General features: G+C 47.2%; 2 protein-coding genes across 2 annotated transcripts; one reads left to right on the top strand and one right to left on the bottom strand.

Annotated features, from left to right (window-relative positions):
- The first annotated feature begins 1,147 nt into the window (after positions 1-1,147).
- Positions 1,148-18,877, top strand: hsf4 (heat shock transcription factor 4). Its single transcript, XM_006641426.3, has 13 exons — positions 1,148-2,210; positions 3,861-3,969; positions 4,232-4,359; positions 4,917-5,041; positions 6,400-6,475; positions 8,013-8,080; positions 9,910-10,009; positions 11,345-11,469; positions 11,932-12,126; positions 13,146-13,251; positions 15,397-15,462; positions 15,805-15,911; positions 17,406-18,877. Exons 1-12 carry the CDS (start codon positions 2,085-2,087, stop codon positions 15,862-15,864), a joined length of 1,284 nt encoding a protein of 427 aa, XP_006641489.2. The 5' UTR covers positions 1,148-2,084; the 3' UTR covers positions 15,865-15,911; positions 17,406-18,877.
- A 204-nt stretch (positions 18,878-19,081) lies between these two features.
- ogfod1 (2-oxoglutarate and iron-dependent oxygenase domain containing 1) lies at positions 19,082-25,616 on the bottom strand. The gene is made up of 13 exons (XM_006641427.3): positions 25,384-25,616; positions 24,983-25,131; positions 24,760-24,806; positions 24,557-24,657; positions 24,319-24,435; positions 24,130-24,221; positions 23,071-23,199; positions 22,399-22,512; positions 21,223-21,302; positions 20,211-20,431; positions 19,783-19,920; positions 19,423-19,481; positions 19,082-19,265 (listed from the first exon to the last, which is right to left on the bottom strand). The coding sequence occupies exons 1-13, from the start codon at positions 25,547-25,549 to the stop codon at positions 19,104-19,106; spliced, it is 1,575 nt and encodes a 524-aa protein (XP_006641490.1). The 5' UTR covers positions 25,550-25,616; the 3' UTR covers positions 19,082-19,103.
- Positions 25,617-27,310: the final 1,694 nt, after the last annotated feature.

The raw sequence follows: 27,310 nt of genomic DNA, 5'->3' as shown, positions 1-27,310 counted from the left end.
ATTCTCACGTGTGTGTAAAAGCCTGGTATTTAACACAATGTATACAGTATAGACAGTTGACAATGGTTTTAGAGGGTCAAAAGAAATGACACAAACACAAATGACAAGCATTAAGTATTTTCTAATCTATTTTTCTATTTTTCAATCAATAGATTACTTGGAGTTACTGCTAAATGTTAGTTTAGTTTTAACCTTCTTTCAGTGCCTTTTCCTAGATTTATCATGAAATGTAGCTCTTATATTTATGAAACAGATTTTTGTTTTATTAGCAATCCAGTATTTATTTTGAAGTGCAGTCGAACTGTTGCTGAAATTGTTATGGGAGAGTGTATTTATGAAGTCATTCTCTTAATTTAATTAAATTTCAACAAAACAGTGTCTGATGTCCTCTTTGATGGCGTGGAGTTACTTTATCAAACACAGATTTACATGCTGATTTCTTGTGGTAATTATTAAGGTTTCCCAGTATTGGAATACTGCATCCACAGAGCTTTTGGTGTAATACATCTGGATTATTGGGGATCTCTCTGGACATTGATCATGCAAAACTACAAGCCCTGAGCCGTGGAAAATGAGACATTTTAGTGTATTCGTTCCTCTGGGGCTCAAGGATAAATCTTTGCTCTCACCTGTTTCACACTTCTCACTGGCTCTCTGCTTTGTCACTCCAGCCTTGCAGCTCTTTCCATGCTTGGCACGCTCCTCTCCATACCTCTTCACAGTGTCCTGCCTCTTGTCCTGCTTGTTCTCCTCCGCTGCACCTCTGTGGGTGAACCAGATGCTCAGAAACATCAGGTTGCGGGCTCTGTGCCCACCTCTTCATGTCCCCCCTGTGCGCGCCGTACTGTATGTGTGTTTTGTTGTTCTTTTTTATGCTATTGGACCATGTTCTGGAATGGTTTTAAATTTGTCAGCTTGGATAAAGGCGTTGGCTAAACGAATGATGATAGAAATGTAATGGGGCTGAATCTGTCAATTCTTGCTCTTGAAACAAGTTTTGTGGTTTTGGTTAAAGTTACGTGCTTTGAAATAAACATGCTACTAACACTTTTAAGGTGCTTAGTTAAATAACAGTTATAATAATAATAATAATAATAATAATAATAATATTGCTTACACTTATATAGCCCTTTTCTGGACACTCCACTCAAAGTGCTGTACAGGTAATGGGGATCCCCTCCACCACCACCAGTGTGCAGCCCCACCTGGATAATGCGACGGCTATCAGTGGGGAGGAGAACAGAGTGATGAAGCCAGTTCATTGATTATTAGGAGGCCATGATTGGTAAGGGCCAGAGGGAAATTTGGCCAGGATGCTGGGGTAACACCTTTACTCTTTTCAGAAAACACCCTGGGATTTGTAATGACCACAGAGAGTTAGGACCTCGGTTTTATGTCTCAGCCAAAGGACAGTGACAGTGCCTTTTTACGGTATTGTGTCTCCATCACTATACTGGGGCATTAGGAACCACATAGACCGCATGGTGAGCGCCCCCTACTGTATTTTTATTTAAAAAACAGTCCTTAAATAGTCTGGTCATTTTACAATTTTGTTTGGGGGGGGACCACTATGGAAATGGGGTCTTGGGGTCTGCTTTGCGTTCAAGCCTGGTATCTCTCTTTCCAAGGATCCCCCTTTCCGCCGGTCAGCCCAGCCCTGGCAGTGGGCAGTCGCTGGGGGAGGAGGGCACGGCTGTGAGTCAGGCGGAAGGCAGCTGTGGGCTGTGTCAACCGGATTTGCAAGAGCCGCGTTCATTGAAAAACAAACCTTGGCACAAACTGCGGTAGCAGCACCGGACCACGCATTCTGTTGTGTGCTTTCAGCGGTTAGCACCGCTTCTCTGTGCTGTATTGTGCTAGGCATGACTGCGTGTGTTATTCAGTGCATTGTGATGCCCTATATTGTTCCATTATTCGGCCCATTGTTGGGAGGGTATGGTGATACGGGCGCTTTGTGCTGACTGAGGAGAGCGTGCTAGCTCTGCTGATATGGCTCAGGAGAAGGACAGTGTCAGTCACCACCAGGAAAGCTCCCAGGCACGGAGATGGAATAGGACACAGTCGGCCCTGTTTTGTTCACAGCTATGCAGGAGTCTTCCAGTTCCCTCAGCATGGATGGAGCGTATACCAGCAACGTTCCAGCATTTCTCACCAAGCTCTGGACACTGGTAGAGGATCCAGAAACCAACCATCTCATCTGCTGGAGTGCTGTGAGTACAGAACCTTCCTCAGCGGCTCTGCTAGTCCTGGAGCTTTTTACTGGTGTAAAAATGTCTCGGGGGGGGATATGGCAGTAGTTTTATATTTCTTGGCTTGGCTCAAGGAAGTCTACCCACGCGTCTCAAAGGAAGCTCAGTGTTTCTGAACAAAATTTCTATGCTAAAGACAGAGCAGTGTCCAGTGAGTGTGAAGAGGATAGACTGGCATCTTTTACAAAGTCATTTTTGCACACTGACCCAGCAGGAGTGAGTTGCAGGGTTTGCCCGCTGAATGTGTTCTTTGTGGTATTGTTAAATTATTTTTCTTCAGTAATGCTCGATCAGTTACTGAGTACCTTTTCAGTGCTGGCTGGCCTTCAGTTCTGTGTGGCAGATAACAGCATGGTGTTGTGTTCTTCTGTGTGGTTTCCGTTCTGCAGTAAAATGTTTTGTTGTCTTGCGTTCACTGGTTTCAGAGATAAGTGGTGAATGGATCTGATCTAGAGCTGTGCAGTAGGTCAATGTGTTTCGTCCTTTGCTGGTGGAAGCTGGGGCTTGTGTGAGAGCTGGATGGCAGAGTCTGTTGCAGATCAGCTGTACACCCCAGGCGCAGCAGCTGTGTCCTGTACAGCTGCATCTGTGGTCAGGGCTGCTGGTCCAGAGACTGGAGCTAACAGATCGCAGCAGGGAGCTGTGTGTGTCAGAATAAACATAATATAGAATATAGTGGGATCTGAGGATGCATCATGAAAATGATGAAACAGCTGTTAACTGTGGCCTTGCTCTCTCTTGCGCTTGGAAGCTACCATAGCCTGCAGTTCTTATAAGCATAGATGTCCTCAAGTGGAGCCCAGCTGTGGTCCTCCTGCAGACGTGTTCAGTTTGCTAGTTCAGTGTTCAACACTTATTTACTGAGATGGAGAAAGGTTGAGGCAGGATGAGGCAGTCCCTGGCTCAGAGTGTTGTGTCTTGTCTCTCTGTGACATTGCTCACATATGATGAGCTCAAGCCCAGCTGCTCTGACAAGGTACATGATTGTTCAACTTTGACTGCAGTGTTAGTCAGGAGGCTCTGAAACAGGTGCAGTGTGGAAATTAAGTTTTGCTGTAGGTGTAATACTTACCTCTTCAATAAGGAAAAGGTTATATGATTCTGCCATGTATATTTGTGGTGTTTTATTCAAGAATGTATGCCTAAACAGCTTTTATTCTAGCTGTTTGTAAACAAAAATATTAATCATGCCAGGAAAAACTAACCAAATACACCGTGCTCTCTGGAGAGCTCTGGGGAGCTTTGCAGGGATTCAGACTGGCCAAAAAATAAATAAAAAAAAGTACAGGACTCCCTTTCCATAACTGTGCTTGGACAGACAGATAATAACATTGAAAACACTGACTACACAAACCTCATCCTTATTTGGTCCTGAACATTTAATCACATTGCAAAACATGTAAAATCTGTAATTATGCATATGGAGAATTTCAATGACCTTTAATGAAACATTTTAAAGCCTTTGTGCTGGGTGTGATACCGGGAGACTTTACCAGCATGTCTTCTGGCTAAATGATAACAACAGTCCAGTCAATTGAGCCGCAAGAGAAGGCGGAGGAGCCCTCATGCCAAGAGTAGTAATTGGCACATTTCCTTCTGTTCACTCCACAGACTGGCACCAGCTTCCATGTCTTTGACCAGGGCCGGTTTGCCAAGGAGGTGCTGCCGAAATATTTCAAGCACAACAACATGGCAAGCTTTGTGCGGCAGCTGAACATGTGTAAGTATTTGTGACAGGATTCCTGTTTCTCGGAGGAGGGCTTTCCCGACACCCAGAGGTGGTCCGAATACCAGTGCTTGTTTTCCAGTCCTGTGGGGGGAGGGGGGTTCCTGTGTGTTTGTGGTTGGGTTGAGCAGTCCTGAGGCAGCTGTAGCTGTATATACACGTGAAGCCAGTAAGACTGCAGAGACCGGGGAGAGTGTGTGCTCTTGAGCTTGAAGAGCTGCACGCGCCCTGGGTGTCAAGGTCTTCTCCTCTGCAGATGGCTTCCGCAAGGTGGTGAACATTGAGCAGAGCGGCCTGGTGAAGCCGGAGCGGGACGACACCGAGTTCCAGCACCTCTACTTCCTGCAGGGACACGAGCACCTGCTGGAGCACATCAAGAGGAAGGTCAGCCTGGCCCACACGACCCTTGCACATTTAAAATCATGCACCTGGGCTATAACTTCTCTACATTCTCTTGGCCCTGCTGGACATCCTGCCTGCTAACTGTGCACTATTGTTTCACCATGGGCTCACATGTCATGTACTCTACTGCACACACTCCATCCTGGTTCCCTACAGTATGAATTGATGTGAGGTCTCCAACACAGAGAGAACAGTCAGCCCACCTGGATCCACTGTAATTGAGGATCGCATGCAGCTATTTCCTGAATGATCCCAAGATTTAAGCTTCTGCTACATGTCTGGCTCACTTCTAGCCCTTTGGTACAAGAGCAAATGCTTTACTGTGCTCTTGCTATGATTACACTCTTCCCAGAATCTTTCCCCTGCTGCTACAGTAGACATTTCTAAGGGTGATGTTAATTTGTTTGCCCAGCACTGTCGGTTCAGTTAGTTCCTGTTCAGGTAGTTCCTGTATTATCGGGCACACTTGATAATTGAAATTGCGCCCCAAGCTGTTTTTTGCTGTTTTAGGACAGTATATCTTTGTGCTGCTGTCTCAGGTGTCCATGGTGAAGAGCGAGGAGACGAAGGTTCGGCAGGAGGACCTGAGCAAGCTGCTGTACGAGGTGCAGGTTCTGCGGAGCCAGCAGGAGAACATGGAGTGCCAGATACAGGACATGAAACAGTCAGTGGCCCCAGCCATTGCCTTCATTACCCTTATTCCCAGCACAACTTCTGTGGGAGCAGATGAACTAGAATCCACTGCTGCAATTACATATTTTCTGTTTATTCCCATGGAAAACCCAACCAAAAGAGTGCAGGAATCAGATAGGGAAGTGTTATCATTGAGAGCTGCATGTTTTGGACTTACTGTGATATACTGGGGTGATATTGCCTGCAGTTATTGGGGCTCTTCTGGGAGGTGGCATGTTGGTCATTGTCTTTGATGGCTCAGTAGAACAGTCAGGTGAGCGTCTGACCCTGTGACCTGCCGAAGCTGGAGGTCAGGGTGCTCCACCGGCTGAGGCAGGCGCCAGGGTCACACACCACTGCTGTTCTGGGATCCAAAGCCCAGAGTGTGGAGTGGCACCAGGTTGCACAAAGTGGCACAGAGTCTTGCTCGGTTTCACAGGGTCTCACAGGGTCAGGCCAGGCCGTGCAGATTCATGCAGAGATGCACAGTGGAGGGTCCTGGAGGCAGGAAAAGCTACACTGGTGGTGTTGTTACTCAGGGTGGTAGAAAAGAGCTGTGCACTGAGCCCATTGTATATCTGGAAGTGTGTGAAAGAGGGATGACCAGCCCTGGACCTGGAGAGCCACAATCCACCAGGTTTTGTGGGTCAATCATACACTTCTGAAGATTTGGAACATTTTTTTTTTGCCACGGAAGCAGATGATTTGTAAATTTAAGTATTTTATAGATGGAATAAAATTACCAGAGGAATAGAAATGCCATCACCCTGAAGCTTTCAGGAACCATGGATGACCATCACTTCATTAAGCCACTTAACCTACTAAATTGATGCAATCCAGTAGTGTTCTAGGTCTGTACAAGGTGATTATTTAAGGATGACCTACAAGACCTGCTGGATTCCAGGAAGAGGCTTGATTACTAAATTTTGTTAAAAAAAAAAGACATGATCAAATTTGGACTTTTATTCCCCAGATTTCTGTTTGTCCTGTTAGTGATTTTGCAATTCTGGGCATGTGATGTGTTCTAGACCGCTCAGAGAAGTGACAAAGACATCCTCTCAGAAGCCCACTCTGAGCCCACTTTCAGGCTTTCCCTGCTAGAATAGTTGAGATACAAAACTAAACACTACATTCCCTAATTGATATAACCCTTAAAATGTTGCAAATAAGGGAATAGGATTAATTAAAAGAAAACAGCGACCACTGTCCTTGAATGTATGTTGTATTCTTATCACTTTATATTCAGACTGTAGAAAATGCCTGACAAGCGGAGACTCCTTATTCCATTGCAAAGGCAGCAGAGCTCTGAGGCTGTGCAGTGGAGCATTAAAGTGTGTTTCTGTCTTTCAGCCAGAACGAAGTTCTCTGGAGGGAGGTAGTCTCCTTAAGGCAGAACCACACGCAGCAGCAGAAGGTCATGAACAAGGTGAGAGGGGAACTCTGATGTGACAGTTTGAAGGGCTTGGCATGGCATGTACCCTGCGCAGCTTTAATAACACGGTGACACCCCCTTGCTTGTAATGCTGTTACAATGTCACATTCATGGCTGTTGTGATTTATAAATAATGATAGGTCTGCTTGGATTATCAGTTGGTTGACAGTAGCCCATCTGTATGTGTCATGAATCAGTGTTGTACTCGTTAGTTACAGGGTGGGCTGCCATCTTATCAACTGAGTGCTGGAATGTCCTATATATCTGTAGCACTCCTGTTGCTGGGCAAGAACATGCAGGGGATTGTGCAGATCCTGTCTGCCTACAGGTGTTGAATCACTGCCTTGTATGGTGACCTGCTGACCCTGTCAGTGCCTCATTTTTCTTCTGCAGTACACTCTTGTCACATGGGTATGGTCTTCTTCTGTGTCCTGGTGTCACATGGGCATGACCTTATTCTGTGTCCTGTTGTCACGTGGTCACATGGGCATGGTCTTCTTCTGTGCCCTGTTGTCACATGGGCATGGCCTTCTTTTGTGTCCTGTTGTCACATGGGCATGACCTTATTCTGTGTCCTGTTGTCACGTGGTCACATGGGCATGGTCTTCTTCTGTGCCCTGTTGTCACATGGGCATGGCCTTCTTTTGTGTCCTGTTGTCACATGGGCATGACCTTATTCTGTGTCCTGTTGTCACATGGTCACATGGGCATGGTCTTCTTCTGTGTTCTGGTGTCACATGGACATGGTCTTCTGCAGTGCACTCTTGACACATGGGCATGGTCTTCTGCAGTGCACTCTTGACACACGGGCATGGTCTTCTTCTTCTGCTGTGCCCTGTTGCCACACAGGGATGGGTACACTTCTGCTGGCGGGTGTGCAGAACTGGATAACATCTAAGAACTGGCTTCCCTATCCCAGTCTACACTGACAACATGTTAGTTAACATGGTCAAGACTGTAAAAGAGGTGCAAGAAGACAGGTTTTCTGTCTCTACCTGGATGGTCTCTTGGGTCAGTCCTATAGTCCTGGGACAGTCGTATTACCCTGCTGTTCCGCATGATCCCTTTTGTTTTCCCCCTGGGTCAATTTCACCATCACGCTCACCATCTTCAAAATCTAAATAACTTTCAAATCAAGTTTGCGACACTGGGAATGTGATTACCTATAATTAATCTCTACTGACACATGAAACATGCCTACTACAAAAATCTAATTGGTAGGACAGTGACTGAGAATGCTAGAAAAGTTTCCTTATGACAGTGGAAAAACTAAATGCCTGTAACTAAAATGTAATTTAAGTTGGTGTGAACAGCATGACAGGTTATTTTGTTGAATTTTAACAGACATGTATTTCTTTCATTACTCCTAAACTTGTCAAAATCAAAAATTCACTAGTGATGAAGAAATTCCTGATTGTGATTTGTACTGCCAAAATGTCATCATGCCATCATGTCCATTTTAATACACTTCTGCCTCTTTCTTGCTGAATCACAGCGTTTATTAACTCCTGATTCTCCTGTCTGTTTACAGCTGATTCAGTTCCTGTTCAGCCAGATTCAGTCCAATGCACACAGCAGTGGTGGGATGAAGAGGAAGCTGTGAGTATGAAATCAGTGTGAATGTGTCACCTGACCACCTGCACAGCACTGCAGCTCTGCTGAAAGGATCGAAGCGCTGAGTCAGATCTGCTGACTCGCTCCCTTCACAACCCCCTGTTGAACTGCACACATGGCTCTATAGAAAGTGCCCTGTCAGCTTGATGTATTTTAGCAACTTAATGGACACAAAGCTAAAACTAGTGTGCCAATATGAAAACATTAACTGTTTTAGGAGATGTGTTCATCATCCAAGTATCTTAAACTAAAAAAAGTTTTCTTTTTAGAAACTAGAAATTGCCAAGAATATCCACTTGTGGGTGCTAAATTTACTACTGTGGTCTAATGTACAGATTTGGCAACCGGTATCAGTATTGAAAATTGAAAAATTTGGAAAAAGATAGCTTGAGTAAAAAAGTGTTGTCCAAGTACATAATTATAATTTCTGAAAATATTAATTTCCCCAATACCTATTGCATTACATTATCATTATCATTAGTATACCATTAGCATACCATTAACATTCGACCCACTTGTGCAGCATACTGTCAAAACATCTTTTTTTCACCTTAGAAATATCGCAAACTACGCCCTATGCTATCATTAACTGTGGCTGAAAAGCTGATCAACATATTTGTATTCTCCCACATTTACTGTAATGCTCTACTCGCTGGGGATCTAAATCTACTTTGAACAAACTGCAGTATGTCCAAAATTCAGCAGCCAGAATCCTGACCAGGTCTAGTGCAAGTGTTCACATTACTCCTATCCTGGAGTCCTTGCACTGGCTTCCGGTCAAATTCTGTGTAGACTTTAAAATCCTCATGCTCACCTACAAGGCTCTGCATGGCTTGGCACCTCAGTACCTGTCTGAACTTTTATCGCCCTACTCCCCACCTCGCAACCTCCGCTCTTCAAATTCTGCCCCCTTACTGTCTCCCAAGCCCGTTACATTGTATGGGTGACAGAGCCTTCTCCTGTTATGCCCCCAAGCTCTGGAACTCTTTGCACAAGGATATCAGAGAGTAACCTTCTCTAAACTCCTTCAAATCCAGAAAAACCCTTTTTTCAGAAAAGCCTTTACTTAACTGGTTCCATTCTTCACCTCTCTGCTCTTCTTAGTACCACCATCCACGGTCTCCTTTATTGTTATTGTTGTATTGTTGTAATTGTATATTGTAATTGTGTCTTATCTTGTGTATTCTTCTTAATTATTGTTGTATTCTTCTTATTTATTGTTATTGTCATCCTGTAAAGCGCTTTGAGAAGCCACCTTTAAAGGCGCTATATAAAATAAAGTTTATTATTATTAGTAGTATAAGTATGATTGTGATATTCTAATAAAATATCAGAAGACATTTGTATGATGTGAATGGTGGTGTGTCTTATTAATCATGGCCACCTTAACTGTTGTTAATATTAGTTGTAGGCAGGTCCTTCGTTGCTGATGCACATTGTGTCGCTAATGGATTGTGTCCAAAGCTGCAAGAATTGTTGGCTGTGAAAAAATCACCTCAGACCCCACTCACCCAGCTCATAGTCTCTTTCAGCTTCTCCCTTCTGGAAAACTTTTCAAACCCCTCCTCTCAAGGACTGCCCGCTTCAACCTCAGCTCCTTTCCCACTGCCACATGAGCTCTGAATTCATGTTGAACTCTGAATTCCTCTGTATAATTATGCAGCTACAGGGAAAGTTGTTTACATATGTATGTGACGATGTTTGTTTTGTCTTCTGTGCTATTTAAATTTGTACTATCTATGTTGTATGTATGTCTCATTGTTGTGTGGCAATAAAGAATAATCTAATAATCTAACCTAACATCTCTCACACAGCCCTCTCATGCTGGATGATGGCTCCCCTGTTCCCCCGGCCTCCAAGTTCAGCCACAGTTTGCCCATGGAGCCCCTGCATGAGCCCTACTTCATTCAGTCGGTAAGGAGTTCCAGCAGCAGAGGGTGAGCCCCTGCGCTCTCAGCAGACAGACCCCCCGAACACTGAGACTCCAAGCGCTTGCCGGTGCATTGTGGTCACTGTGAGAGCTGAAAGGTTTTACAGGGTCAATGCCGGCAGATTAACTTTTTAAATCCTACATTTTTAACGCTTCACAGTGAAGCACTTTTCAGAAATAAATGGAAATCTGTCATCGGTTCAGTAAGTCATTTCAGGTTTTTGGGGCGACAGGCACCCTATGTACTCTTTTCCATTACCTTCAGCCTACTTTGTCACCAGGTCCCTTCAGGTGATGCTCTTGGGCCTTGTGCATAAATGACAGCAAGCCCTGGTCTTCCCCTGGCCATCAGGAGCAGCTCTATTACTGAACCAGATGGTCATCGCAACAATACCTTTTAAAAGGAGTCTTTGCAAAGCAAAACAATAAAGCCACCCCAGTATTAGCAGTAGCCTGTGTTCACAGGAAAGGTACAGCATGGAAGGACCAGACAATCTGCTTCCTCAGAGCTCTGCAAGAGAGCTCTTGAAAGAAAGCCTGGAGTTTCATTTCAGGAACTTTTTCCACCCACTTAAAGACATGCAGCTCCTTGTCATACCTAGCAGTAAAATATCAGTATTCAAAGAACAGCCCTTATTCCTACACAAATGGCTGCAGACATATTTTATTATTTGTTTTCTTGAATAGATTCATGCAAATAATGTGCTTTATAGGTACATTGTTAGGCACTGGTGTATTTAAATGGATGGGGAGATCTGCTCTCCTCCAGACCACCAGAGGGCACTGTGGCTGCAGATAACTGGCTGCCTGCTTACTGCTATCTGGACTGTATTTTTACCTTGACACTGAGTATGGATTTGCCCTATCATGTAGGTGAGTGTAAGATTGCTGCAGCTTCAATATAGTAATAAAGCAAGCCATCTTATTTTGTTGTTTTGTCCATTTTGTTTTCTTTTTCTGGCCTGCCACTGTGATGGACCTTGATGGATCTTTTCCAACAGGTAAGTGCTCAGCTTTTCCTTACTCTAATAAGTCAACACCAAACACTGTGTGCAGGTCTCAAAATGATGCTCCATGACATACCAGTTTCTTTTGAAAAAGCAGCTGAAGAACTAGCACAGCTTATAGTGCAGTGACTTGTCTTATCTGAGAGAGCCTCCGGTAAAAGCAGTTTTGACCTATCTTAGCTCACAGTTATTCACGTTGTTATTCAGATAGCATGTACCATAAGGTGCCCAGTGGAGTGGTATAGCTGTGCCCCCCCGGACTGTGAGACTGGTGTAAGAGAAGCAGCTGACATGGCTTTCCCCTCTCTCCAGCCAGCTGCAGAGGCTGCCTCCTGCTCAAACAGCGCCGCCCTGGTGGGAGGACCAATCATTTCGGACGTCAGTGACATGTCTCAGCCAGGTGCCCTGGGCATGCCTGCGCAGACTGAGGAAAGCAGGTGAGAGGATGCTAAGGATTGTGAGGAAGATCCTGTTCAGGCTGAAGAAGACCCCCTCTGCTATGGCGGCTGGCTCTGGGCTCGGTGGCTGTGCTATTATCTGCCTGTGCAACACGTGGCATTACAGTTTCTCAGACCTGTCACAGAATGCTGGATCAGGCTGCTTTCGGTTTTTCTTCCCCGAGAATCAATTTTCTTATTTTTGAAATACTGATTTCATAAGGCCCAGGAGCTATACTAGGCTTGGCTATACTAGGCATTCGTCCTGTGTGCAGTCAGCTGTAGTGTTGTAACAGAGAGTGATGAACAGTGAGGCTTGAGATGCCTCCTGGCTATGGAGTCTTAGTTACACTCTCAGCACACACTGAGTGTTTATTTGGCTTGCGGGACGTTTTCACAGCAAGCCCAGGTCACCCCCAGCCGCAGCCCGTCTCTAACCCAGCCCGTGCTGTGTGAGTGCAGGGAGAAGTGTCTGCTGCTGATCAAGGAGGAGCCGGTGAGCCCGGGCCTGAGGCCCCGGCCGGAGGGCATGCCCCTGGGCTCCTGCGACGTGTGCGCCGAGCCGCCCGTTCTCCCTGTCGCCATGGTGCAGTCCGTCCTGGAGGGCCGAGGGTCCGGCACTGCGGAGAGGAAGGGAAAGAGGCCCCCCCTCAATAGGTGAGCGCTCCCAGGAGCCCCCTCTGCCACCACCTGCCAATCGACCCGTTCAGGGGCTCAGTCCTTTTACACTCGCCAACATACCGGCTCTTCGGGATTTTTCAGACCTGACAGCATTTTTTTTTAATTTCGACATAGCTAGTTACAGTATGTTTTATGACGACAAAAACAAATCAAAGATGCGAGACATTTCACTGCTACACTTTGGGAGCTAGTTACAGAGCTTTATCGTTTATATGGCCCGTAAACTGAAAACAAGTACGAAGGGGAAAGGAACAAGTATGAAGAGGAAGGCAAGTCAAGAAAAGTGCCTGATTTGGAGGTAAAATTGCGATTTTGAACAAGTTAAGGGGTTGGATGATGGTGACCAGTTTGGCTTTATGTACAGTATGGCAAGAATAAATCTTCAATTCATGCAGTTAGAGACTGAGAGAAGACTATTCGTGAGAGCTATGCACCTGCTGTGTTCCCTAATGGATCAAGTTATAAATGTGTTCCCTGCATTTGATCATTATTCAATTTTATTTGATCTATTTTGTGTACTGTATGGTACTGCATTTGCTGTATTACCATTTTTGTAATACTTTAAACAACATACATACACACTCTGATACACTTGTGATTGATTTGCCTTAAGGGAGGGGAATAGGAAGGCCTAAGGAGGGTGTTCTGATTATATGTGATTTTGGGTATACACACCATGTAACTTAACTACCAAGTGAAGCACGAGACTACTGTACTAACGTTCTGGAATGATAAAGACGTTATGAGAAGACAGATGCTAACTTGGTCACTAGTTTACTAAAAGCCTTTAGGATAGGTTTCTTGGGCTGTCAGGTGCCTTGTGTGAATGTCTGCTGCCATGGGGCTGAAAGGGTGTATGTACAGTATGGTCCAGTTTCAGAGTGTTGTGCTTCTGTAAGCCTGTCGGTGCAAGGGAGGTGTGAGCTTCTCGCCCTGCTGGGGGTGCTCTAGAGCACATACTGATGGGCCCTGTGCCTGCTGTGTGCTTGCTTCAGGCCAGAGGTGCTGGAGAGCGTGGAGCATGTGGACATGAGCCTGGAGGATCTACAGGTGCTCCTGCGAAGCCAGCAGCAGAACCCTGAGCCGTCTTCTGCCATTGACGTGAGTACAACTCTTACAGGACGTGATCCAGGTCCACCTGTATGTCAGACACTTTCTTCATTGACATTTAATTATTTAACTCCCCCACTGTAGCAAGTGAATTATATGGGTAGATGCTCTCAGTTTGCCCGTTGGAAGCATCCGACCCATATCTTCCTCATTCCATGTTTTGGATGAGATATTAATAGACATTAATGAGAATAATGGCCAGCGGCCATATGACCCTGCAACTAACAACTGGCAACCCACTGAAACTAAGCAGGTGTGAGCCTGGTCAGTACCTGGATGGGAGACCTCCTGGGAAAAACCAAGGTTGCTGCTAGAAGAGGTGTTAGTGGGGCCAGCAGGGGGCGCTCACCCTGCCATCCATGTGGGTCCTAATGCCCCAGTATAGTGACGGGGACACTATACTGTAAACAGGTGCAGTCCTTCGGATGAGGTGTAAAACCGAGGTCCTGACTCTCTGTGGTCATTAAAAAATCCCAGGGCGTTTCTCGAAAAGAGTAGGGGTGTAACCCCAGCGTCCTGGCCAAATTTCCCATTGGCCCTTATCAATCATGGCTTCCTAATAATTCCCATCTATGAACTGGCTTCATCACTCTGCTCTCCGGCCCACTGAGAGCTGGTGTGTGGGGAGCGTTCTGGCGCACTATGGCTGCCGTCGCATCATCCAGGTGGGGCTGATGGTGGTGGAGGGGATCCCCATTACCTGTAAAGCGCTTTGAGTGGAGTGTCCAGAAAAGCGCTATATAAGTGTAAGTTATTATTATTATTATTATTATTATTATTATTATTATTATTATTATTATTATTATTATTAAACCAAGCTCCCGACTAACTGGTCATTGAGGATCCAGTGGCCCTGTTTGTAAGAGTAGGGGTGTTAATCCTGGTGTCCTCGCTAACCTCCACTCTATGCAATTTGGCTTCCCTGAAGTTCATCCTGAGTCCCATTGGTGCAGCAATCTCTCTCTCCTCCCCCTGACCTGTGTGCTTGGAGGCTGCATGTCAGAGGGGGATAAAGTGGGTCCCTCCTGTATGTAAAGGGATTTGTGAATTCAAGAATCCTTATGCTAATTATTCTCCCCTTTCTCTGTAGAGTTGTTTAAAGTACCTATTTTTCCATGCCCTTATTTATTCTACATTTGTATACTGAAGCATCTGCAAATCATTCTCTTCACGAAACAGTAGATTAGTGACCCACAAGGTAACACATACAGCACACAGGCAATCTCTGTCAGTACACCACAGGAGTGCACATACTGCACAAAAGCCCCAGTCTCATTCCCTCCATTAGCTGATTCCGTTGAACTTTAAAGAATTAAACAGATTTAGAGGCTAAACTAACTAATCGTCTATTACACTTCTGCTTTACCGAGTATCAGAATGCGAACAGGGACTTGGCCTCCGTCGGATGGAAATTGTATTTGAAATGATGCTTTGATCCAGTTAGCCATAGATAGGCTTGTGTAGTTGGGCTTCTAGTTCTGTTTCTAGAACACTCTGAAGAAAAAACAATCTTCAAAAGTATGGAGCTCATTCATGGAAAAAGTGATTTAGACTTAGACTTAGATGCTCCTGCAGGATTAGTGCCTTGAGAGATCTGGATATCACGCACAATTAAGCAGATTAAGATAATTCCTAAAGTGAGTGTGATTGATATTGCGTTCATTACATGGGGAGTGAGTGGCACTGTGCACAGTAAGAGAAGAGAAGACTCTGCTCTTAGAAAGGTCTATCGGCTTCCGAGCTCTGCCTGACCACAGTGGTGGTCTCAGTGGTGGTCACAATGTTTCCCTCAAACATTCCCGTATGCCTGTCTAGAAAGGAGTGCGATTTAATCCTGCGGTTTTAAATCATGGACAGGAGGGGGTTGTAAAGGAGGATCCACAGTCCCTGTGTTCTGATTGTCCTGTAGATGAACTCCACTGTTCTAGAAAATAAAATTAAATCCTTTGAATCCTTTGAATAAGAAGCACTTATAAGCAGCCCTCTGAGCCAGTTTTCCCCATGTCTATCTGCTGTACTCTCAAATTGTCTTCATTCTTTTTTTTCAAACCTAATGAATTATTATGTTTTCCTGGGCAACACTGCAGACTTTTCTTACTGCAGCTGTGTGATCAATCTGTGAATTTTCCTACACAGCCTTTTACCCCCGGCCTGCCTCTGAGCGAGTGGAACTTCGCAGACGTGGACACCAACCTCAAGGCGGTCAGTAGTCCGATACTGGACATTCCCAGATAGTCCAAGCACAAGCCCAGGATACTTCCCTCACACCAGAAGCAGGCTGAGCAGCCAAATGTTGTTTCCTCTTTCTGATTTTCAGTGTGGAGTTCAGACTCTGTGTGGTCCTTTGCTTTGTGTGGTATTCTTCATATTAACAATACCAAGAAGCAGAGCTTGAGACAAAACTGTAAATTATTCACTGACATCCTGCAGGTCAGACATTCTTGCCCTCCCAGTCATTGTGTGTGCGATTCTGCAGTGCATCTGTAGTTGAAGACTCTTTATCCATCCCTCTAACATCACACACTTATTGTACTGATTTCACAGTACATGTTTCAGCCCCAGGACTCTGACACATTCACCATGGCTGGTTGCGAAGAGCAGTGAGCTCCCGAACTGAGTTCTGGAATCAACTGAGAGTGGAAAGAGTGAAGGTAACGGCTTCTTTCCTTTTAAACCACACAATACACAGTGATATCGCACATTTTGATATTACATCAAGGTCATGATATTTTTGGTTTTGTCTAAATGGCACTAACCTCTGTACAGTTAGCCCTCCACTATGACTGGCACTGTAATCCCTGCGCCTCCCAGTCCCTCCCTCCCCTGTGACTGGTCCTGTGTTAACCCTGCACCTCCCAGTCAGTCCTCCACTGTGACTGGTCCTGTAAACCCTGCGCCTCCCAGTCAGTCCTCCACTGTGACTGGTCCTGTAAACCCTGCGCCTCCCAGTCAGTCCTCCACTGTGACTGGTCCTGTGTTAACCGTGCGCCTCCCAGTCAGTCCTCCACTGTGACTGTTCCTGTAAACCCTGAGCCTCCCAGTCAGTCCTCCCCTGTGACTGGTCCTGTGTTAACCCTGCGCCTCCCAGTCAGTCCTCCCCTGTGACTGGTCCTGTAAACCCTGCGCCTCCCAGTCAGTCCTCCACTGTCACTGGTCCTGTAAACCCTGCGCCTCCCAGTCAGTCCTCCACTGTGACTGGTCCTGTAAACCCTGCGCCTCCCAGTCAGTCCTCCACTGTGACTGGTCCTGTAAACCCTGCGCCTCCCAGTCAGTCCTCCACTGTGACTGGTCCTGTAAACCCTGCGCCTCCCAGTCAGTCCTCCCCTGTGACTGGTCCTGTGTTAACCCTGCGCCTCCCAGTCAGTCCTCCACTGTGACTGGTCCTGTGTTAACCGTGCGCCTCCCAGTCAGTCCTCCACTGTGACTGGTCCTGTAAACCCTGAGCCTCCCAGTCAGTCCTCCACTGTCACTGGTCCTGTAAACCCTGCACCTCCCAGTCAGTCCCCCACTGTGACCGGTCCTGTAAACCCTGCGCCTCCCAGTCAGTCCTCCCCTGTGACTGGTCCTGTGTTAACCCTGCGCCTCCCAGTCAGTCCTCCACTGTGACTGGTCCTGTGTTAACCCTGCGCCTCCCAGTCAGTCCTCCACTGTGACTGGTCCTGTAAACCCTGCGCCTCCCAGTCAGTCCTCCACTGTGACTGTTCCTGTAAACCCTGATCCTCCCAGTCAGTCCTCCCCTTTGACTGGTCCTGTGTTAACCCTGCGCCTCCCAGTCAGTCCTCCAATGTCACTGGTCCTGTAAACCCTGAGCCTCCCAGTCAGTCCTCCACTGTGACCGGTCCTGTAAACCCTGCACCTCCCAGTCTGTCCTCCACTGTGAGAGGCCCTGTAAACCCTGCACCTCCCAGTCTGTCCTCTATACATGAGTGGCATCCTGCCTGGCTGCTGCAGGAGAAGAAGGCTGCAGCAATGGAGCGGCCTTCGGAACTGGGAAACCACAAAGTGGTTCTCCCATCTAGGGCACATACTGACCTTTTTCTGACACTTTCACCTTTTTTTGCAATAACAGCATTTTAAACTTTTTTCTTAAATGGTCTGAGAAATAAACACCCCAGTACTCAAACTGCATCTCGTGTCTGATCTAGGACAGACAGACTCTCCGCCGTGAGGCCAGCCCCTCGGAGGGGACAGGTGCCGCCTTGAGGACTTTGCTTTTCAAACCCAGTAAGGATGCACCCTTTGTTGCCCGGCCTTTTATTTTTAATTCTGAAGCCCTGAAGTAAAGGAAGCACACTGGACTTGCATGTACAGGAGCTCCAGTCCCGCTGGTGTGACAGGACACACGGCGCCGCAGGAGAACGGACCGCAGGGCTCAGTGGACACTCCTGCACCCGCGGTGCCGCATTAGGACTCAGAGCCCAGACTCCAGCGAGGTGTGTTCTGCTTAAACTGGGTCAACATCATTTCAGAAGCACAGAAAATATTTCAATTAGCACTTACTTTGTAAAATCTTTTGCACAAAGGGTGTTGGCCTTAAGAGGGTTTCTGCTTTTAAGAGGTAGGCAATTTGCAGCAGCAGGCTTACACTGTATGAAGCATGTTTTTAAATCTCAGAACACAACTGCACTCTGACCCTGTATTAATCCATTCCAAAGTGGACTGGCCTGCATGGCCTCCTCTGAGTGGGGCAAATGGGATTCTGGCTATTCAGTTGTTGATTTATATTTTTCTTGCACGAATGTATCTTTGTATTTAAATATATATTTCTAGAAAATACAATCCTATAGCAATATAACTTTTGTAATTTCAGTATAAGGTTTCAAGGAAAACTATGTTTATAGACTTCAGATTTGAAATAAGTACAAGACCATATCTTGCTTTTTTGCACAGTGTCCATATTCTACCTGTATACTGCGATTTTCTTTGAGGGCCAGATACTTTAATTGTGCAATAAGAAGAACCTTTGCTGATCTCTTCTCCTGACTTCCCATCATGTCTACGAGGATGACTGTCACAGTATAGTTTAAGGCTCAAGTAAAGCATCAGTTATTTGCAAATGTTATTTGCTGGCAGGAAGAGGGCTCAGTGAAAACAAAGGCATTGCACACAACTGGCAGTGTGGGTGGCAGTTCAGAGGTAATCTGGGCTCATTTAGACGCCCACAGAGCATTACTTTTCTGTAGGACTTGGGGTCTGTTTAGGTTAGAACATTTCTCACTTGTATCTGATTGAATGATTCATTTTTGACGTTATGTAAACACAATACTGTGCAATACTGCTAATTAGTGAAGGTTGCAATAAGGTGACCACTGGAATGTACTAGCACTGAGGGATCACCAGCCAACAATGTTCCAAACAAATTGCACTAGGAATGCAAATTTAGTCCTAGTAGGTTTATCACAGTTAGCTCTTGGTTATGCCTCTGGAAGGTATTTTGGCTTGGTATGAAATGGTTGCTTACGTGTGCTTTTTTAAAATCCCAATTTGTACAGACTGGCCTCCCTGAATGTAAAAGAATGAAAGAAGGTACGAGTGGCTTTCATGTGTAATGCCATTTTTCAGAAGCGCGATCAGTGCTGTTACAACATATATATAATTAAATTTTTGTGTAGAAGTAGCAATCTTGTGTTTAACTGACTTCATCAACAGCTGAGAAATGTAAATATTTGTGCAAGAGTCTACTGCCAGGGGGTTTGAATGTATGACATAGAAAGGATTGTTTTTGTTTGCAGGTTAGGCTGTGCTCTTCAGCCCCAGCCTCTATACTAGAGTCATTTTAGTGAACGTCATGCAGGTCCCTCGAGGAACGAGCCCACACTGGTTCTGGATTTGTGTCCTTTATGTCACTCGTAGTACACGAAGGAAAAGCGGTAAAAGCTCTGTGCGTGAGGACTTCGTGGAGGCTCTCCCAGGCTCCGGTGATTAATATGCTTGACGAACCTCAGGGTCTCCTTGTCTCTGTACACCAGCCCAAGGGAGTTGTTCTCTGGGAATATCGTAAGGAGCTGGGAAGTCAGATGAAGAGAAATGTCAGCGGTGTGGTGCTCTGGCCCACCTGACCCACTTCCCTGACGGAGCAGACGCTGAGACCCACCCAAGCAGTTTCCACCCCCCCCCCAGCCCTGCTCTGCCCCCGCCTCTCTGAGCGCACGGCCAGCTCACCTCCTCATCCTCTTCGCTGGCAATGTAGGATGTAAATCCTCCGAACTCTGGCTGCCAGTCTGAAAGCAATACACAACACGACTAAAAACACATGCTTACAAGTCCCCACCTCCCTCTGCTGTCCTACTAATTACTATTTAATAGTAATAAAGCTTACTTTGGCTGAAACTTTTATTCAAAAGCGCCTGGCACTGGCACCTGTTTATGTCGCTGGGTGTTTCAGTTGAGCACCTTGCTCAGAGGTACAACAGCAGCGACTCTGCAGGGATCCGAGCTCACAACTCTCCAGGTACGAGGCCAGAACCCTGCCCCCTGCCCCCTGAGCCACATTGCCACCTTGTCCTCTCAGCACACACTCACCCTCGCAGCCGCAGTGCAGCAGCAGGTCCAGGGCGAACTCGGAGTTCTCCAGGTCGGTGTCGTGGATGAGGGTGTAGTCCCCATGGCTCCAGCGCTGCAGCTCCCCCCGGCAGACAGGCACGCCGGGCACGCCGGGCTCTGGGGACGGGAAACAGTTGCTTGTTAACTCTGATCTCCCCCAGCTAAAAGGAGACTCGAAGTCATCACACACACCAGCCACTCTTCTTATAAAGCCAGCATTTGTGACGATAATAAAAATAATAATAATTATAACTAATAATTGCTTACACTTATATAGCACTTTTCTGGACACTCCATTCACCAATGTGCAGCACTGAATATAGTGCTGCTTGGTATCTCGGTCATGCAGTCAGTCCAGTGCACCTGTAGCAAATAACTTTGGAAAAGCAGCCTAGAATCTCTCTCACCCTCGCGGCTTCCTTCTGGGTGAAGTTCCCGTTCAGCCCCAGCCGGCTGCCCCTCATCGCGTGCTCCGTCCTCCTCGTCCTCCTCGCTCCCCGAGGCCAGGAAGTGCAGCTTGAGGCCGGTGAAGTTGGACAGCAGCAGGAAGAAGGGCTCCGAGGACAGCAGCTCCCAGCACTGGCTCACACACGAGGGCAGCACAGCCTCCTCGGCCAGCCTGTAGCACCTGCACACAACACACAGGGCTGCCTGTAGCACCTGCACACAACACACAGGGGCTGCCTGTAGCACCTGCACACAACACACAGGGGCTGCCTGTAGCACCTGCACACAACACACAGGGGCTGCCTGTAGCACCTGCACACAACACACAGGGGCTGCCTGCCTCGCCTGCACACAACACACAGGGGCTGCCTGTCTCACCTGCACATAACACACACAGGGGCTACCTGTCTGACCTGCACACAACACACACAGGGGCTACCTGTCTCGCCTGCACACTGCACACTGCACACTGCACACTGCACACTGCACACTGCACACTGCACACTGCACACTGCACACAACACACAACACACAGGGGCTGCCTGTCTGACCTGCACACTGCACACAACACACACGGGGGCTGCCTATCTCACCTGCACACTGCACACAACACACACGGGGGCTGCCTATCTCACCTGCACACTGCACACAACACACACAGGGGCTGCCTGTATCACCTGCATACAGCACACAGGGGTTTCCTGTCTCACCTGCACACAGCATACAGCACACACAGGGGCTGCCTGTCTCACCTGCACACTGCACACTGCACACTGCACACTGCACACTGCACACTGCACACTGCACACTGCACACTGCACACTGCACACTGCACACACAGGGGCTGCCTGTTGCACATATAGCCACTGAGCTGGGTTCGTTGTGTGTCTCAGCATTAAAATTAATACAAACTCTCTCACAAAAAGACCACCTACAGCCACTGGCATAGAGCGGCTCTCAAGCAGTATCTACCTCTTGTTGGGAGGTCCCCTTCTCACCCACTCGATGTCTGTCTCTCGCAGAGCGTCGTTCACCATCTTAAACTTCTCTTCCTGCAACACAGCGAGGTGTCGTTTCAGCCCTGAGTGCTGTGCGGGACAGCACCAGACCACCCAGACCAGCGGTGGCCACTGTCTCAGCCCGGCAGTGGCCCATCATGTCTTACCTGAGAGGCTTGCAGCAGCACTGCTGTTTGGACCACTTTCTACACTTTTTAGACTCACAACAAAATAACAGAAATCATAGTCCAGTTTTTATCATCTCAAACAGAAACCCGGCCGAGGCTTGTGACACAGTCTGGCAGCGACAGCAACTTTGCTGCAGCTCTGACAGAAAGTTGATAGTGATGCTCAATAAGGCCAGTTGTCAGACTCCAGCTGTTAAGATATCATTGTTGTGCAGTATAAATAAATAGCTGTTTTTATATTATGTGAATTTTATTTATTTAAATGTTTAAATTTCTAATTGAAAATCCATAGTTCAGTCAGAAAACTGAAAACAATAGGCCTGATTATCTCATCCAGCTAACAGTTTGAAAGAAGAAAACTATTAAGTGTAGGACTTTCCATTAAGCCCAGGAATAGCCTGTAATGTTATTTATGTTCATTAAGATTCTAGAATTCCCTAAATGTTTTTTTTTCTAGTGCACTGTACAGTTATAACCAATATTTAATTATATATACCAACATCCTGTTTGCCTTTTTACCACAGCATATCTAGAGGAGAAAATGAGTCAAGATAAACACTTCAGCCCTTTTCACAGCTAGCTTCCAGGAACTGTCTCACAATACATCATTTATGTTACCTTACGTAACATATTTTATGTTTCTGCAATCTGCATGTAGTACTTTGCACTTGCCTTCATTAAACATCTGTGTGCAATACTTAAGGCACAGCTCCTACAGCCAATGCAAAGAAAAGAAATGATCTACATCTCCACACATCTGCAAGGCCAACACGCAGGAAGGATCTGCACTGCACAAAAAGAACCATTGAGGTACCGCTACTTCCACTGTCTCAGTAACACACACATCATGTGTCCAGATAAATGAAAAAGATTTGTTTCCTGTCTGTTTGATTTAAGTACAGTACTGCCATTGTAGCCAATTAACATTTTTCTATTAAAAAAGTAGGGGAGAAGATGCTCACCTTCAGAAAGTTTTTCAGGAGGATCTCAGAAGTGTCCTCAAACTCCTCCTGTACCTGGGCCTGGTACGCCATGTCCAGATACACTGGGTTAATCCACTCGTACAGCAGCGCCTCCTGCAGAGAGGGGAGAGACACGCGGGCTGAAAGGCATGAACAATGATCCAGGGCTCGATAAAACACTGAATGCACACACCTGAGTTTTTCAGCTTAGCATGAATAATAATAATAATAATAATAATAATAATAATAAAAAATGAATAATAACTTTTCATGCATGAAAGTGGAGCAGCAGTCCTCTGGTAGGTAGGTTCTGCAGTTCAGTCTGACTGGTTCAGAACGGCTGCACAGTTGCAGGACACATTTCACACTTGTCTGGACCAAATAACTGACACACTTCCATCATTTAGATTGTCGTATATGATATCAAGATAACTGCAGACTCAAACAGCCTGTAATCTCGTTCTGAACCTTCTGCAGTGTGTCTCATCCCTGCTGTCCACACTTTTTAGTTCTTGTTCCTTTTACTTCCTGAATCTCTTTCAACCATTAAGGGAACAAGAAAACCAGAATGGACAGCTTCAGGCCTGCGTGGCTGGTCTCTGCTCTAACTGCTCCGTTGTGCCACACTGCTCATCCCTGTCCTCTCTGCTGGCGGGGGGAGGCTGCACTCACGTCCCGCGGGCGGTGGGGGCTGCGCGCCAGCGCGGGCTCCAATTGGCGCGGCGGTCTGTCCAGGGAGCGCCCGTGGAACCAGCCGCTCACGGACAGGCGGCCCTTTCCCTGCGAGAGCACTTCCGAGACCTGCGGAGGAGCAGGGGGGCGGCCGTCAGTCAGAGCGGAGCTGAGCGGCCAGCCCGCCAGACCCCACACTGGGCGTCACCAGGGTCTCTGACTTAACACACGGATCCGCGCACCAAACAACCTACAGAGTCGCTCCTCTTCACCACAACAACCCATCCATATGCCAGCAGCCATATCACCCTGCAGCTCACAACTGGCAACCCACATAAAGCTAAGCAGGTGTGAGCCTGGTCAGTACCTGGATGGGAGACCTCCTGGGAAAAAAGGTTGCTGCTGGAAGAGGTGTGAGTGGGGCCAGCAGGGGCGCTCACCCTGCGGCTCATGTGGGTCCTAATGCCCCAGTGTAGTGACGGGGACACTATACTGTAAACAGTATATCTTCGGATGAGATGTAAAACTGAGGTCCTGACTCTCTGTGGTCATTAAAAATCCCAGGGCGTTTCTCGAAAACAGTAGGGGTTTTCGCCAAAACCCCTCCTGGCGTCCTGGCCAAATTTCCCATTGGCCTTTATCAATCATGGCCTCCTAATAATCCACCTCTATAAATTGGCTTCATTATTCTGCTCTCCTCCCCACTGATAGCTGATGTGTGGTGAGTGTTCTGGTGCACTATGGCTGCCGTTGCATCATCCAGGTGGATGCTGCACATTGGTGGTGGTGGAGGGGAGTCCCCATTACCTGTAAAGCGCTTTGAGTGGAGTGTCCAGAAAAGCGCTATATAAGTGTAAGTAATTATTATTATTATTATTCTGGGCATCCCTCAGCAGAAAGATGGGTGAGATTCTGCCATCAATCAGCTAACGAGCAACCTAATGAGCTAGAGAGGTCTAAACTGCTCTGCCCACGTGCTTCCTCCCCTGCACTGTGCTCCTATCCCTCACGCTGCAGCTGGGCTGAAGGGAGACATCGAGGAGCGAGTCCACACCTCACCTGGTGGAAGGAGACTGGCGAGACCTCAAACAAGACTAAGGTGTTCCACGAGGGCACCAAGGACTTCACTATCTGCTCGGGCTGATAATTCCCTGAAAACAATGAATACAAAAGTGATAGAAAACTGCAATTTGGCCCCCAGCAGATTTAAAGCCACAGCCAAGTGTCCCCGGTCTCTTGGACTCTTACTGTCTGTGCCGTACAAGTCCAGAGTGCCTCCGTCACTGCTGTCCCAGGGAGGGACCAGATAGAGAATGAAGGCTACCCTCCTCCCTTCCAGCTCGTCGTCATGGCACAGCAGCACATCTGCAGGGGACACAAAGACTCGTGGGAGGCGGAAGACAGACGCGGCCCTTCCTGAGCCCAGCGGCTGAGGATCTCTTCCACCCGCCCAGGGCACGCGCGCGCCAGCATCGCGACCCCCCACCTGTGTACTCGTACTGGGCACAGGAAATGTCCACGGTGGCCTCCAGCTCCACCTGCAGGACGTCTGACAGCCAGGAGCGGAACTGCTGGAACAGTGCGGACCTGAGGAAGCACACGGGCAGACGCGTCACGTCTCCAGCAGCTCCTCGGTGCAGCGTGTTTTCACATGGGTTACAAGCTCGCCTCGGAGTGCTCAGAGCTCACCTTAAACTGGCAATGTGGGCATCGTTCCTCTTCTTCAAGTCACCCGACTGTCAAATTAAAAACAGGACGTTTTAACTGCTCAGTCCTCAGAACCTGACAGGCAGACATAGGTTCACAGAAAGACAGACATGCAGAGTGGCTTTATCATCCCAGTGTTTGAATCTGTTGCGGTGCCACTGGGATCGCAGACCAGCGCGTCTCTATGTACTCCTCTTCTTTGTACCTGTTTGAATTTGTACAGGTCGTTGGACTTCTCCTGGAAGCTGAGATCCAGAAGCTCCTGCCGAAGACCCTCCAGGAAGCTCTGGCTCTGGAGGAAGTTGCGGATCACGCAGTGCGGGAAGGGCTGGCAGTCCAGCTCGATCTGTCCCCCTGCCGGAGAAAGCAGCGGCTTAGAACTGGGCGCTTTACAGGGCGAAATGAAAACATTAAGCTGCGCACTGAAAGCAAAAAGGTCTTATCCTAAAGCTAAAGGGTGTCCATAAGGCTGGGGGTGTCCAAGTCAACGCCACCGATAATAACGGTGTAGTCCCTATGAGATATACGAAAGTGAACTGCTGGCTTACACGGTACACGCAGTTACACAGTGCGCTCCGGACCCCGGTGCCAGCCAGCCGCACTCACCATGTGAAAAGCACTCTTTCTTACTCCACGCCTCCCTTGTTCTGTCTTTAACCTCCGCGTCTTCAATCAATTTAAAAAGCTCCGCTGACGCTTCTCGCCTTTCCTTCTTTTTCTTCTTATCCCGATCCTGTGTCTCATCGTCCTGTTGCCTTCTTTTTGAACTCATTCTCCAAGTTCTATCGTCCTTTCAGACGGAGTCCAGCAAGTCGCAGCTTAACCGCATCACATTTGGAGTTACAGAAAGATACTAAGAACTACAACACCCACAATCCACTTCGGCGGCATTCGCTTGCATTCGCAATCGCGATGGAATTAAATGTACAGAACTTGAACTTGAACTTTATTGCCATATGTAACCGTTACTGGTACAATGTAATTCTTACTTAGAGAAAGTCTCTTGATTGTAAAAACAAGTGTAAAAAAGAAAACAAAGTGCAAACAGTGCATCAAGACAATATACAAACGAACAGTAGACAATGTGCAAGTAAACATGTAGACAGTTTGAATGTAAACAATACAGACGAGTAAACAATGACTGGAGATGTGCAATAGATAAGAAATCATAAAGAGGTAGATGGTGATGGTGTAGGTGTGGTCCGAGGGGGATGGCTAAATGTGTTCGCCAATCTCACTGCTTGTGGATAGAAGCTATTGAAGAATCTAGTGGTAAGTGTCCGTATGCTCTTATATCTCTTGCCTGAGGGCAGTGGGGTGAAGAGCTTATGCCCGGGGTGGTGACTGTCCTCTGTGATGGCCAGAATTCTACCACGGCAGCGGTCCTCGTAGAGCTGTTTAATCTTTGTGAGACCGCAGCCGATGATCTTCTGGGCCATATTGACCATTCTCTGCAGTGCCTTTCTTTCTCGCGAAGAGGTGTTGCCATACCACACGGTGATCCCGTTGGCGAGGATGCTCTCGATGGTGCAGCAGTAGAAGTTCACCAACACATGTATTGGCATCCCCCATCGCTTGAGGTACCTCAAGAAATAAAGGCGCTGCTGAGCCTTCTTCATGATAGAGTCAGTGTTCACAGTCCAGGTTAGATCTTTAGAGATGTGTTTTCCCAAAAACCTAAAGCTGGTGACTGTTTCCACTTCTGTTCCATCAATACTGAGTGGGCTGTGAATGTGTGGCCTGTGTCTCCGAAAGTCCACTATTAGCTCTTTCGTTTTCTTTACGTTCAAGTCCAGGTTATTGCTATGACACCACCTAAGCAGCTGTAAGACTTCATCCCTGTAAGTGGACTCGTCATCATCACTGATCAGTCCTATTATAGTGGTGTCATCTGCAAACTTAATGATGCAGTTGTTGCTGTGTCTTACTGTGCAGTCGTGCGTGAACAGGGAGTACAACCTTGGACTCAGACAGCAGCCTTGTGGGGTTCCAGTGCTCAGGGTGAGTGGTGTTGATGTTTTATTGCCTATCCGCACCACCTGTGGTCTCTCGATAAGAAAGTCCAGCAGCCAGTTGCAGACAGAGTTGCACAGACCTAATCCCCTGAGCTTTGTCACCAGTTGACTGGGTATGATGGAATTGAATGCTGAACTGTAGTCCACAAACAGCATTCTCACATACGAGTTCTTAGTGTCCATGTGTTCCAAGGCTGTATGCAGAGCCAGGGAGACAGCATCATCCACTGATCTGTTGTTTTGGTAGGCGAACTGCAAGGGGTCCAGGGACTCTGTGATGGAGGAGTTGATGTGTGACAACACCAGCTTCTCCAGGCATTTCATCACCACAGATCATTCAGGCATGTCACTTTTGCCTTTTTGGGGGTTGGAACAATAGTGTTTTTTTTAAAGCAGGTGGGGACCATGGACTGTGACAGGGAGGAATTAAAGATGTCAGTAAACACTGTGGCCAGCTGGGCTGCACATGTCCTCAGGACACGAGGTGGTATCCCATCAGGCCCTGCAGCCTTACGGGT

Source organism: Lepisosteus oculatus, chromosome 20 (assembly GCF_040954835.1).
Source record: "Lepisosteus oculatus isolate fLepOcu1 chromosome 20, fLepOcu1.hap2, whole genome shotgun sequence".
NCBI lineage: Eukaryota > Metazoa > Chordata > Actinopteri > Semionotiformes > Lepisosteidae > Lepisosteus > Lepisosteus oculatus.
The sequence above is the reverse complement of the archived record's forward strand: the minus strand, read 5'-3'. Positions and strand labels throughout refer to the sequence as shown.